This window comes from Haemorhous mexicanus, chromosome 4 (genome assembly GCF_027477595.1).
Source record: "Haemorhous mexicanus isolate bHaeMex1 chromosome 4, bHaeMex1.pri, whole genome shotgun sequence".
Lineage (NCBI taxonomy): Eukaryota > Metazoa > Chordata > Aves > Passeriformes > Fringillidae > Haemorhous > Haemorhous mexicanus.
This window is the reverse complement of record NC_082344.1, coordinates 53,288,040-53,303,149: the sequence shown is the minus strand read 5'-3', so window position 1 is coordinate 53,303,149 and position 15,110 is coordinate 53,288,040. Positions and strand designations below refer to the sequence as shown.

Genomic DNA, 15,110 nt, shown 5'->3' with positions numbered 1-15,110 from the left:
TTAATCCAGTACAAAGAATAGGATGAACAAGTCAGTCATACCTTCATAGGCAGTTAGTAGAAAAAAGACATTAACTAGTTCATCACAGTGAACAGCTACAGAGCAAAACAATGTAAATTGAAAGAGGTACATCAACATTCCTTCCCCCACATTTTCAATGTTTTGACTGAAGTTATTACAATCTTTTGCTTTTGTATTTTTATTGGTAGCATGTATTCTTTGTTACAGTGAGAAAAGAATAAAACTCACAGCTCCTTTGCAGTAGAGCCTTAACTTCCCGGCTGGTGTGCGAACTATCACTGACATTCTCTTCCTAGTGCTGAAAGAGAAATAAATTCTATATAAGGTGGGTCATAAATATAAGCATTTACCAATATTTTACCTAATAATATCAATATATATCTTATATTACACACAGAATGAAAAGTCAGTACTATCAACTCTGAATTATGTTCTCAGCTGACTGGGATAGAAAACAGTTTTAATGTCTACCAATTAAAATTAATGCTATAATTTCTTTGCATACTTCTGTAGGCTTTTTTCCCATAAAAATGGTGTCAAGAATTTTCACCTTCCTCTAAATACTGTATGACAAAAAAGCACCTTAAAGCACAAAGCACTTGTCACCAATATCATAAAGAGGTAGTGTATCATGGACTGTTTCAGTTTTTTTCTTCCTTCCCAGCCAGCCAGAATTGCTCATACTACCTGTGCTGCAATCCTATTACTCTTATCCCAGAATTTCTTTTATCACGCAAAGTTTTCAGTATGCTAAGAGCTGAAAAGGGGCTGGACTAATTTTAACTACTCTCTGGCTTTTAGTTGTTAATAAAATCCAAGTTATTTTTTCTTTTTGTCTTCAGAACTGAGGTAGAAATTGGACAAAAACATGAAGAAGACTGTCACGGTCTGCTTTCTGTCTTCTTCCATTTGAGGTTTGCCAACAAGCATTCTTTAGGTGCAAGATCATGTCCTGTCAAGATGTGTATTTTTATCATAAGTCTTTCAAATTTCAACTTTATAAATAAATCTACAGAAACTATTCATGGAGCAAAACACTTCTCATAGAACATTTCACAGTAAAACAGAGGTGGAAATAAATGGTCCTTTAACAATTTTGGTTTCTTCTGGAACTGGATCCCATTTATACATCATCAAAGATCATTACTGTTTGAATGGTTCCTGAAGTTCAGACTACCATGGAAAACATCCTGTAAATGGAATGCGGACATACGTGACGGAAAGAAATTTATAATTACAGGTGAAGTAACGGGCTGAGGAGTATCTTCAGGAAAACATTTTCTAATTCCACCTGGGTGTGCACTCTGCTTCAAGTAAAAATGTCTGAACAGCAATATTAAATGACATTGTTACCGTGAATATTGCACAAAAGAGCATATAAAGCCATTAACTATTGCAACTTCTTTTTCATTTCACCTCTAAACCTCAGATAAGTAGAATTCCAAAAAGCTTTAGACAGTGTCCAGTTGTGAATCTACTTAGACAACACTGGAGAAATTAGGATCATCTAAACTATAGCATAGCTGCCAAAAACAAAAGCAAGTCTCAGATCCACATTGATTCCAGCCAAGACTATCTAGCTTCTGCTACTTGAATTCATTACACTTGCCTGAATGTTCAATTCAGAAATAGTGAAGGAATTACAGTAGGTTAGGGGGTGTATACAACAGTAATTTGATCGATTTATCCCTGACAGGTAAAAACTCAGCAGTTTTGTACTTGTCTTGCAACACCAGAAGATTGCAACCCTGAAGTCCTGTATGGAGCTGCATATCATTCTACTGAAGATGTATCAAAGAATAACCAATGACTTCCTGTAGCATTCTGAAATTTTAGCTATACAGACAGATATTTAATCTTGACTGACATAAACTTTCTTAGTAAAACTGCAAGAAAGCTAATGACCAAGAGTTACTGTCAAGGACTTCTAACTTCTAAAAAACCTTTTTATGGCAGTGACAGTTTTATTTCCTTTTCCTGGTGAACTATAGTAAGCCACTAAATTGCACTACTACAAATAACAGTCATTGTGAGACCACTGTTTTGTTCTGCTTGCTCTCCATAGAAGCAATGTGAGCAGCCAAAAAGATGACCTGGTTACAATGGGAAAAATACTGAACAGAAGATGTTTGCTGAATTAGTGACAGAAAAAATGCCTGCAAGCCTAGAAATTGGAGGCATCCTAAGATACCATCAATATGCACAAAACTGTAACTAGAATTTTTTGTCTGGAAAAGGGAGAAAATATAAGTAATTAGGAATTGACAAAAATCTGGAAAAATAAAAATTGGTCTTGGAGAAAACAACACACCATCATCTACTGGTGGTCCCAAGTGAAATACAGAAATTAACAGCATCTACTGATTGCTGAATGTGGTTGTCTCCTGCATTTCCCTATGTCTGTACCCCACACTTAATTGTATCCAACACAGAGCCTCTCTAAGAGCCAGCCCCAACAAATCCTCCTCATCCTCACCCCCAGGTGCTTGTATACATTCCTTTGCTAACAGTAATTTTTAATAATCTGCAATTAGAAAGAAAAAAGTAGGTAAAAAAAACCCCATGTCCTTGTGTGCTATGGAATCCTGCAAACCCATTGTTGTGATCTCTATGGACCTGCAGACTGGGTAACCCCTTGGGCTGTTACTAAGAGGCAGAATAGCTGGTAATTCCTAAGGAGTTGCAGTGGAATTATAAATAGACAGAAACATCTTAAAGAGACAGAAATACTTCCCTCAGTCACAAGATTTGCCAAGCACCTCTTGGTAGGTCCAGTTACTCTAAAACGTGACTTAGGATTAAACAACCACAGAAAACAAACACTGCTACAGAGGTTTTGGTGCCTCCTCTGTCAGCCACTCAGTCTTTTTTTACTTTTAGAAATATCATGTCTTCAGCCACAATATGAGCGTATTCTGGAGCTCTCTGAATGGATGAGAGGAGGTAAGGCCCCAGATGCTCTAGGATGCCTTCTGTCTGCCCAGTAGAACAGCTAAGACAATGTGGATTACTCATGAAACCAATGACACAAGAGAGACTAATCAAAATATGAATTATGGTCACACAGGAGAGACTAACCAAGGTATGAATTACAGGTAAATACTGGAAATACAGGTAAATACTCCTCTTTTCACAGGCACAAGTGGAATCACTGGAAAAAGAGAAAATCAGAAGTGACAAGTCTACCAAGTATTCCTACAAATTTTACTTCTGTATCATGCTTCTCTATAAGACTGTCCTATCAAATCTTGATGCTGTTGCACTCTACTTGCAGAAGAGTCTTAATCTAGCTGGTACTGGAAAGCGGCGAGGAACTCACTGGCATTTTGTCTGGGAGAAACTTGCAACACCTGCAAACTCTTAACAGTTTATTCAAAACAGATTACCTCTCTGAAAGTACATGCTCCTACCCATACAACTAGCATTGTTTTGGAGCCAAAATTTCTCTTGCTGTGGAGCACGGGTGACCTCTAGTGCTTCCAACAAGTCAATTCCAAGCACAGCTAAATATTGCAGAATAACAAAAATATCTATTAAAACTGAATACTTAAAAAAATTCTGGGATTAGTATCCACCAAAAAACTTACACCTCCAAAGGCTGAGATTTAAAAGCAATTCTCTCACCTCCATAAAGCATCACTGTTTAAATGACAGTTTTAGACTTATGCAGAAGTTTAAAAAAAATCGATGAAATCAAGACAAAGATCAAAACCAGAAACAAAGTAGCAATCCTTCACTGCTACTCCAGAAACACAGCATGAACTTTCACAGAAGTCAAATTAACAGCAATGCAGTTTGCAATACATACTTGCTAACTTACAAGAAAAATAAAATGCAAGCAATGCCTGCAAAAAAAAATGAAATCATGACATAAATCTAAAAAATTCACCTATGTCCTCTACAATATAAAAAAACCCCATTAATTGCAAACAGACATTGAAATACATTCAAAACTATAAAAATTACTTTCTGCTGACTCTTTCATTGTTTCATATTATTATTGCTGTTACTATAACTATAGGCAACTACTCTGATTTCACACAACTTATACATCTTCAGTCTGTCTCTCATGCATTGGATTGTTTTATTTTTTCTCTCTTCTTTTTTTGATTTTTTTTTTTTGTTTTGTTTTTAGCTAAGCTTAAGGGAAATATAATATGACAGGAAGGAAAACAACAATCACTTTCCACAGGCACAATTAGAGTAATCATTTTTAGAAAAAAAGGAACTTCCTCTACATGCAAATGTCTTCCTTATCCTGTGCCAAAGTAAGCAATAGGCTTACACAACCATTTAGAACACAGGCAGCATACACAGATACAATATAAACAGCTCTGCATAAGAATTGAAACTGCATCCATAATTCTTATGGGTACATTTATAACTCGAAGAACTTTACCATAAAATTTTTACTGAAAGAAAAAGATGTGACAAATTCATATCCCAAGTAAACCAACTGGTCAACTACTGTAGTGATGCTGCTCAGAACATAACGAATCTCAGTCTAGAGTATTTAAACAAGCCATAATTATACAAGTAGATTTAAGGTCAAATGCAAATTTTAATTTAGCAGTAATGAATAACACACTTACTTTTTGATAAATCATATGGTGTCAGGGCTTTCAGAAATACATTTATAAATTTGAATACTTTCCTATATTATTTTCCACAGATTTTTTTTAAAGTTTTGATATCAAAGTTTTTTTTAATCTTTGAGCAAAGGCAAAAGTGAAAAATAAAAGTCATAATTAGACATCAAGAAAAAAAAAAGCCTCCAAAAATGTTTTATAATTAACCAGGCAGTGTAATCTTAATCATGTACTCTGCTTTGTCTGTAGTGTGTTTACATGCTACACAACCTGCATACTTTACCTGTAAAAATATAAAAAATGCAAGCATTTTTATCCGTGAGAGAAGTGTCTAAGTATTTTCACAAAAAGACACCAAGTACAAATTTACCTTGTAAATTCCAGGACGTTTAGCAGTTCATATCTCTCTTCCTGTCCCAACTGAAGAATAAAAAAAACAAACCAGAAAGGTAAGAATAAAAAAAAAAAATCTCAAGCAAAAGAACCAAAACCAACCAAACAACATGTCAATACAAATGTATCATAATGCAATTATTCAGATTATTTAAACTAAAGCATAAACAAATACAGTAAATTGTAATGCTACTCCAAAGTACTTACAGATTCAATGATTACTGAGTCAGGTGTCCTTCCAGTGAATACAAAACGAAGATTCCTGGCTGCTCTGACTAATGCTCCTTCATCTGCAGCAAGTTCAACAGTTATTTTACAAATGTACCAGAAAACTGTTAATCATGATTTAATCAACACAGTCCCGGCTTTTCTACTTTTCACTTCCTCTTTCCTTTATAGATTTTAAGATTAAATGTGGTGCTGGAAAAAACTCTTAGACTGTCCTGTGAAAACTGATGAAGGGAATTAACAGTTCAGAAAAAATAAGCCCTGAAAGCAACAAACCTCTCAGCTCAATAATGAGGGCACCCTCCTCAAAGCACCTAGGTTAGCACTTTCCTCAGGTCACTGGATAACGTACAGTGCTCTTTGTTTAAGTTCTGCTTTGGAAGAGAAGAGTGGTAAGTCACTGCTGTAAATAACAGATAACTTCAATGTCTACATTCAGGAAACCAACAACCACATCTCCAACAGTGATCAGCTGTCTCCAAGTGGGTCAGGATGTCAGAATGGAGTTTGCTTGCAATGCCCAGTAAAACACTGCCATGACCCAGTTAACTTTATTTATGGCACTACCTCTGCCCTTGTCTTTCAGCTGTTGAAGGACAGGATTCACAGAGGTAGCCACCTAGAAGCTGGGGAGCCAAGGAAGAACCTCTGCACTTGAGGTAATTTTTCCCATCATAAATTGAAACACATTAGCTCAGCAGAGCTGAGCGCATTTTAATCATTCTGCCTTGCTTCATCATTTCCTGAAATCAAAAATTGTCTATGATCCACAATAGGCTAGGCTTGAAAGAGACCTTCTGCAAAATAATATTTTCTCAATCCTTAATAGAATTTATAACAACTTCTATCCTATTAAAAACATTTCTGTTTTGATTACACAGTCTCTGTTTTAAATCAGTATCATGGTTACCAAGCACAGAATAGGCTTATAGCATAAGGAAGGACAGCAATTTTTTGTCTTGGTTTGATTCTTATTTACTTCTGAGCACTTCCTTTAGAGCTCCACAGCAATCTAAAAACACCTTAGCAGTGCTGTATGGTTACTGATTCTTTGCCACATAACACTGAAATGTATTTTCTAATGGAAATTTAAAAAAGTCTAAATCCTTCTTTACAAAACTTATTTTAGCTGATACCAATGAGTTTTTGAGGGGTAAATTTGGTTTTTTTTTAACTTTGGAAGATTCTTCAAGAACAATAAACTGAGGAAAATTTGCTTGTTGAGTTGACAGAATATGTTCACAGAGTTATTTGAGTCTCACCTGGAGATGCAGCTTGATATATAATTTTATCACCTTCTCTTTCTGGAACTGCTGTATGACATACTGCCATCATTGTCAAGAACTCGCATATTATAGGTGCAGTTGGCTAAGAAAAAAAATAGGTCAGAGTGTGATTAATCATTTAAGCAATAAACAACCAAAATGTAATAATAGATATAGAAAAATAATAGCCCACAAAAATTTAATGAAAAGTACCTCTTTTCTTTAAAAACTACCTGTAAACTAATTTCAGTATGCAGGGTAACTTCTTTCTGCCGTACTTACATACTGGTTATATAAATAGAATTTAGTGGCACTTGCTATCATAACAATCAAAATTAGATAACCAGAAACATGGAACAGTTCAAATAATTACTTTTTAGGGAAGGTAAGTATGAATGGGGTATTGAAAGAATTTTACTTTATTCACAGAAGTCTCTTTGGATGTCATCATTTTTACCAAAAAATAGTCTCTTTACTTTTTGTCTAGTACTGTATTTGTCAACACTTTTTGAGAACCTTTAGGAAGATGTAGCAAACAAAAATCACATGGAAAATGTTGCAAGATCAGACTGCTTTTAAAGATGAATATATCAGGCACTTCAAAGCGTAAAAAGTAGAAACAATTTAAAATTATTTAGTCAAAGGAGGGGAAAACAAACATATAAGTAGAACAGTTGATTGGATTTGACAAATACAGCTAAGAACTTTATTACTACAGCTGGCATTTTGCAAAAAGAATGAACTGGTGTAAAAGAAACCCCAGCATTCCCTGTAAATGAGCTCAAAGCAGCAGCTGCTACCTCAGCTGAGGGTTTCTTACGGTATTTCAGTTTTGTATTTCATACTAAGAATAACATTACAATTACTCTATAAAATACAATAATCTCTAAAAACCTAATTGTATTCTGTAGTGCAGAAACACTAATGGCAGCAGGTTCTTATTCTCTTCCACTGATCGCTCCCAAATCCTCTAAGATGTATTCACGAAGCTGAATTACAAATTCTTTTCCAAAGCACTTCAGAATACATTTAAAATACAGTGTTGAAACCTCTCTTTGAATGTGCACCTGAATTTTTAAGATGCATACAAACACATTTTTATAGCATGCTTATATTATATATACTTAATAATACATGTCTACCAGAAAAGAATCAGTTGTTGAAGATTCAAAAATTGCACACCAAGGACACTTCAACAACAGCAGTAACAGCAGATGCCTCTTTCCAACTATGCCACTCTCCCTGTTCCTAGCACTGTAAATATAAATGTCCTGTGCAGGTAGGTGTAAGAGTCCCCTTTGCTTTAGATACACTTGAGAATTGTTCTCAGATGTCTACCATTAAAGAAAAAGATGCTTCACTGTCTGTCAGTTAAACTGAAACTAGCCTCCTGCAAGGACAAAATTTAAGAAAAGAGAATTTGCTTTAACTCTTCAAAAAGAGAACAAACAGTTACACTGTTTAAAGTAGGTGTTGGTTATGACTAGGTAAAAAAATCTCTTGCACAAACAAAAAGCAGAAAGTGGTAATGATGGTACTGTTTCTTAATCAGATAATAAATAACTTGCTATTTTCCTGAGAAATGTATTGTCTCTTTGGGGAAAATATAAGTCTCCAAAATGCCTCCTTCATTTCATCATCTAAAGAGCTAACCTTATGGAAACATGCACATAAAACCAATGCATACAGTTAACTCCTGACTCCTGTGCAAGCCCAGGTAAGTCATGACAGGATGTACATTAACTTGGCTTATCCTGAAAGCTTTAATGGCTGTCATGATTATCACCTGAACAGCAGGAGTACCAGTAAAACACCCAGAGAAAGAAGAACACAAGACTACTTCAAACTCATAACATCTGAACCAGAGCATCAAAACGAAAAAGGAGAGAAAATAAGGGTTGGATCTAATTAACATATATCAGCAACAATTACAAAAGTATTCATGAGCTCATGCTGATTTCGTATAAATACACAATTTATTTGTTTTCCCTCAAGGACATAATCTTTTGAATTATTTTGAATTTGGAAGCAATGGCTTCATTTCACCAAACAATGACAACTGTTTCTACATAACTTACATGGTTGTTTTGAAGATTCTCCAGTAATGATATGTCACTAAATGTTTTTTCTTCTCCATTTTGTGGGCCTTGCCTAGAAATAATTGAGTAAAAAAGAGATCACTCTTAGCATGATTTTAACAGTTTATATACAAATCATCCAAACACAAATTTTGGGCTATAGCTGCTGCAATTAAGGCTGCAATCACACATTTTGAGAAAAAGAATTAAAAAGGTAATTGTCTCACATTTAAAAAGTTTATTTAATTTAAAGAAACCTTGGTCGATATAAATACACTTAAATCCAGCAAAGTCTTTCTGCTGAATTCAGGTAATGAAGGATGAAGTAAAAATATATCCACAATGTAAAACTGAGGCTTCTTGTCCTCTGATCCCTAGAATGAGATTATAAAAGGAGCACAAAAAACACATATGCCCAAAGAGATCACAGTTCATCAAGAAATTAGCAGTTTTGGGATAAGTTTCTAAATGTCTGCAGGAAAGCAAGTCTGGAATCCGAAAGAGGTAAACAAATGAGTTCAGACATCAGAGAAGTCTGCATGCAGAGAATTTGCTTTTTATTGCTTATGATCAAAAAGGAACAGATGAAATTGAAAGATAAAGATGACACACAACAGTGGTGAAGTATGGACTTAAAGATGCAAGGAGGAGATAGTTCTGGAGAAATAAAGTCATACAATAACATCTCCCAAACTGCACAAATATTTTGGCTGAATGTGAGAGCTCAAATATGTAGATACTTCTAGGAAGATTTGTTACTGCAGCTGACTACAGCTGCAGTCTTAATACTACAGCTAAGTATTAAGACAATCTAGATGACTGGATTTGAGTAAAACAAAACAGTGCTGAAAAGTGAATCCAGTTGAAGGAATTTTTTTTTCTCATTTACTATGGGTCTTGCTTTGGATTACAGAGTCTTACAAAAGAATAAATACCTTTGGTGATTTAACTTGAAGAATAAGCCATATACACCAAAGGCAGTCTAAAGATTCTCTATGAAAACCAAAAGTGAGCTGTTTCAGTCCTGCAGTAACTACCATGGAGGAATATAAAATGCAGAACCTCCTCTGTATCGCCATGCAAGGACTACTTTTTCTAACTCTGTAATTACAGTGAAAATTTTGAAACATTCATCTTTACCAAGACTTCTTTTTTGAGTGCAAATAGATCTTGAAGTGCCAAATATTAACACCTTCAGACACATTATATTTGTTTAGAGCCTAAGATTTAAGCTTTGTTTGCTTAAAGCTTTCTGAAATAAATTTTCCAGATTGTCAGTGCTAAAATGCAGAAAAATATGGCCTAAGTTTTAATGAAGTGGAAAACAATTCTTTCTAATACAAAAAAAGGATAAAAAAGATTTGGGCTTTAGTATATTAGTCATGTTAGGGCTAGAAATGTTACTGGCACAAAGAGATTTTATTAATTGCAATAGATTTGCACACCAAGAAATTTCAAGTATCATATTTTATAAGTATTTCTAATATATTCTTTGCCTATAAAGTTTGGGTTGGTTTTTTTTTTAAACTTCAGATATCAGTTCAGAACAGTTTCAACAGTTTTAAAGTGTTCAGATATCAGTTTATCCATTTCAGATGTGTTCATAGAGATATTTATGTGAATAAATATTTATTCAAAACCAGTCTTTTTTCATTAATGGCTTAGAAGCAAGCATGCCTCATTTCATGTAAGCACTGCATTGTTTTAATGAAATTACATGTATGCAGTTAAGCAAACTTATTCATCTTTAGGAAACATCTTCTTTCTACATCAAATGATATTAAGGTCAGGTAAGATTTTGGGGTATGCATGTGTACTACATTTTATGTGTTGCAGGAGGAATTTTTCTGGCTTTGCTTTGTTTTTCTATCTAAACAAAGAATTATTAATTCTAATTTAGTCAAGTTTTTTTTTCCTTCAAATGTTTTCAACAAAAGATGACAACACATTCCAATTTTGTGTGACATTTAAAGACTGTAAAAGACATTTCTTTCTCTGATGTATCTGAGCTTACTTTGAATGGTATTGCAAATATTTAGTGTAAGAAAGTATGATGAAAACAGAAGGTTTCATGTAGATGACTGCAGAAAGGAAGCCAGGACTTTTATTTCCTGAAGTCCCCGTTAAGACATTAATGCTAGTCCCAAGTGTATTTGGGTGCTCTAACCTCAGTTCCAGTTAAGAACTGTGTAGTGCTAATATTCTAAAACTATCTGGAGGAAGTAAAATAGCTACAATAACATTACATATTTGTCACTCTCAAATATGGATTTTTTTTAAAACACATTATTGATCATTACTAACATATTACTGACCACCAGTAGAAAAGTGTGATTAAAGTTACCACAGTACCAGATATATAATAAAATACAAAACTTTCTCTCCAATTAGTAGTTTTGAATTGCACCAGGACTGTCAGTATAATGACTGCACTATATTTCAGGGACCCACTTAGAGATTCTATTCCAGAGTATGAAACCTAATGCCATAGAATCTGGATGGCACAACTTTGTGTAAGATGGTCAGTCTGCCTGAATTCAACACTGAATTAACTTCTGAGCAGTAACCTATCTCACATTTAGCTCCATCTCTAAATACATTGCTCAGTATTTTTAAACCTGAATCTTCAAGAAACAGCAGAAGCTAAATGATTTTTAGAGCTTACCAATCATCTGAAGGAACACTATAATCCTCAGGCTCGGGGCAATGGCTGCACAAGAAGCAAGGGAAAAATAGAACAGGGAGAGGAGAAAGAATCACAAATGCTAAAAAATTGGATCACGTGTTATAAAAGTAGTTAGTTAATAAAACAAAATTATCAGAAAACCCTGCTTTGCAACTATTTTGCTAGAGCCTAGACTGCAATGATAATTGCAAAAATACGGTCTTTCTATTGAGACTGTAAACTATAACAAATCAAGTTTTTGCAAGTCTCCTTCAGGCTTTTTTTTGTAACAACATTAAACAGGGTAAATGATGGCAAAACCATGCATACTGAAGTTGCCTTACAGCAGAAGGCCTGTGGTATCTCAACTTTATTTTTGTTCCTCTTTGCAAAAAAAAGATGTCGTGACAGAAGTGATCCTGTCTCTTCTAAGTAATATTTTATAGTCACAAAAAGCTGACTGAGTTGTAGATATTTTCAGGTGTAAAGTCATTTTAGCTACAGTATTAATGCATGAGTACATATGGACAGGCAGAGGCACACAGATGAAGAAATATATAGAAATACCTACCCATATGCAATTCCTGCTACGGTACACTTCTTAAATTGCATGACGTTGCATGTCAGGGTACCGGTTTTGTCAGAAAATATGTATTTGACCTAAATGAATGATAAAATCCATTATACATCAACATTCAGCAGTTCGTGACATATCTAGTACAACACATGACTATCAACATATGAAATATTTTTACCTGCTCTGCAATTTTCACAGTTTATATAAAAAAGCCAACAACAAAGTCAATACATAAACATGGCAGATACACAGCCTTCATACCCATTTCCAAAGGAATCAATCAACTGAGATGTCAGGAAACTTAAGCTTTCTTCAGTGCACAGTGGTGTAATTAACCATCCCTCTACATTAATTCTACATTTTGTTGAAGTGCAAGAATCGTGTGAAGACCAATGAATATTTGCCAGTAAAACATTAAACACTGGACAGAAAGCAATATGCTAAAAAAAGTATCTATATGCATTTACAAACTGATCTTTTTGACATAGAAATATCTTCTTAAAGCCAAAATGTTAGTAAAAACACAAGAGTTCAGAAATGCCAAATTACAGGAAAAGGAGAAATACATTCCTTTCTACTTATTCTACATCTTCTATTCCCCTGGCATTATAAACCTTTCTGTTACAAAAACTACTAGGTAGAACATTTTAAAATTCAAAGCTGAAATACATGAACCTGTGATATTTTTAAGTTTTGTTTAAACTTAATATTATGAAAAAAGTTAATATATGAAGAAATTAGGTCATCTGTGATGAACCAAAAGTTCTATGAGTCACAGATAAACTTCAATTCATTAAAATTTACTTCTAATTAAAAAAAAAATCCAAGGATTTTTAATTAGGAATTAACTACATTATACCTAGGACTAATAAAGCTATGTATTAGTAAAAATGTTTCGGAGGAACTATGCCTTAGTAACATCAGCAGTAATATGGAATCTTTCTGTGTCAGTTTTATGCTGCAAATTGTATTTTTTTTTTGTGTGTGTGTGGGCACAATGGGAAAGTGGGAATTGCAGCTAAAAAAAGTCAACCTTTTTTCCCAACACCAAAGTTTTGCCTTTCTTAAAACCTGAAGATCTCTTGGGGGAAATCTTTTCATTACATGTGCCACCCTCATGTACTTCAAAGAAGAAACCTGCTCTTTTTAGTAGAGTCCTTTGGTCCCTGTACAAAAATCTGCTTAAATTAAAAATCTGTTGAAAAAATGAAAGTGGAGATCCCAAGAAGCCTGACTAGCTCTTGATGGTGAAGGAGAATTTGATGAGAATCCTAAGAAATGAAGACAAAAACTACTGAAGTCAAAAGGAAAGAATGCGTCTCGGAATGTGAATAACAAAATAGCTGCAGAGATGGAAAAAACAGACAGTGTAAAATCAAACAGAAGGAAAGCTAAGATTCAACAAAGACTCTTCCCCACTAGAGGAGCTTGTACTCCCCTTCAAAGCCAGGAAAATAACAAAATTTTCTGCACATACATATTAAACCCAAGAGGCAAAGGCTCGTACTCCTCTATGTAGACCAGTCATAGAACATGTTAACCTTCAAGTACCTTTTCCAAAAGGCACATATTAGTCTCTAGGACTGCTTTATTATATGGCTAAATCTGAACTATTGGTTTTGGAAAGCTAAAGACAATTTGTACATGCCCATGCAATAAAGTAAACCTCAATTAATTATGAGAACTTCTAGGTTAGGAAATACAAGAATATGCATATTTGTGTTCATAATACAATTCAGTTAAACGAGCATGTAATTTATTTCCCACAGCAAGAGCTGCTCACCACCAGTGTACCACAATGTTCAGCATGTTTTTAAAGCCAGACTGCAAATACAACTGTCTGAAAGAGCAAATACCATGTGTAGTTCTTCTAGAAGCACACCCTCTGCCCCAGGCACACTTGTACTAAGTCATACTTCCTAATTATGAATAACATATAACAAGTGAGAAGTCAAACTGATTTTACAGTATTAAAAGAGAACTCCACAGCACAAAGAATTAAGCCCAAATTTCCAGGGCTTAATTCCAAATTCAGGCCCCATTCCATTCATGGCTTCCAGACTTTAGTGGCAAGAAAAGAGGACATGTATAGAACTAATTCAACCCTAAGATACTTGCCATCACTTCTGAGGAATGCAGAGAATGTGAAAAAAAAAACGACATACTGAAGACACACATTATCATAAATTTATATACTGAGACTAAATTTTATGCCACAGACAGCCTTAATGCTCAAAATTCCCTTGATTTTGTAACTTTATTGATGCTCTTCAATCTTCTGTGATTACCACATGCACATTGATACAGAGATTGTTCATGTAATACTGGTTTTAATTCATTGATACTGCAAAGTACGTTTAAAAATATCTGACAAAACAAAGAGAATAGAAATAAACAAATACTAATGCAAGAGTACATTTTTTTAAAATAAATTCTCACATGAATAATTTCAATACAGAGTTAGAATCAGTAATTCTTTTATCTACCTGTCCAAGTTCTTCATTGAGATTAGAAGTACGAGCCATTGCAGCCGTGTCCGTAGGCTCATAGTGCATGTCTATGTCCTAGAAATAAAAATAGGTACATATATTTAAAAATCAGTCCTCCAGAACTTCTCACAAAAGGCCTAGCACATAAATAAAACAGTTAAGTGTAGAAGAAAAGACCACACATTAATAGATCTACCTAAGATTATTTCAACATGGGAAGCCACAAACACTATCAGATCACTTCCAAGAGTCCCCAGAAGAAGTAAGATTTTCTCATGGGTGATTTTCCTCAGTTTATTTCTAGTGAACAGTGTATTGAAAAACTGTTGACCCACACATTTAAAATGACATCAGCAACAAGCAGAAATTACTCTTAGGGAGAAGTGAGTCTTACCTACTTCTACTGTATGCACAACCAGTCATTTTTAAATAGCAAGATAAATATATCTTGAGATAAAAACATGAAGTTAAATTTGAGAGTACACAATAAATGTAAGATACAATTCATATGGTGCGAGTTCTTTTTCTCTTACTTGTTAAATAAACATCAGAGTTTGTTTTTAAATACAGTAAAAGATTAAACATTGTCAAACATGGCAACGCAGTGTAACAGATTGCAGACTACCGACTTCTCCATACAAATATAATCTACACATAGAGAAAAATTACTTAAGATGAATGTCCAGAGTCCCAGACTGGGATCAATTAAAGGCAGCTAATTCCTCATAATGAGGAATTGGGGCAGGAAGAGAAGTTAAAACTGCTTTTCTGATTTCTTGTATAAACAGTGGCAATCTATGCATTC

At 34.4% G+C, this 15,110-nt stretch overlaps 1 protein-coding gene across 6 annotated transcripts in view; it reads right to left on the bottom strand.

Annotated features, from left to right (window-relative positions):
* Nucleotides 1-15,110, bottom strand: part of ATP8A1 (ATPase phospholipid transporting 8A1) — a 101,045-nt gene that overhangs the window by 54,462 nt on the left and 31,473 nt on the right. For 5 of the 6 annotated variants that reach the window (XM_059844910.1, XM_059844909.1, XM_059844911.1 and 2 more), the window contains 8 exons: nt 14,303-14,380; nt 11,811-11,899; nt 11,240-11,284; nt 8,575-8,647; nt 6,494-6,599; nt 5,211-5,293; nt 4,981-5,030; nt 250-319 (listed from right to left, as the gene is read on the bottom strand). In XM_059844910.1, the coding sequence (XP_059700893.1) occupies nt 250-319; nt 4,981-5,030; nt 5,211-5,293; nt 6,494-6,599; nt 8,575-8,647; nt 11,240-11,284; nt 11,811-11,899; nt 14,303-14,380 (594 nt within the window). The remainder of the gene's footprint in view (nt 1-249; nt 320-4,980; nt 5,031-5,210; nt 5,294-6,493; nt 6,600-8,574; nt 8,648-11,239; nt 11,285-11,810; nt 11,900-14,302; nt 14,381-15,110) is intronic. The other variant, XM_059844912.1, reaches the window with a different exon arrangement.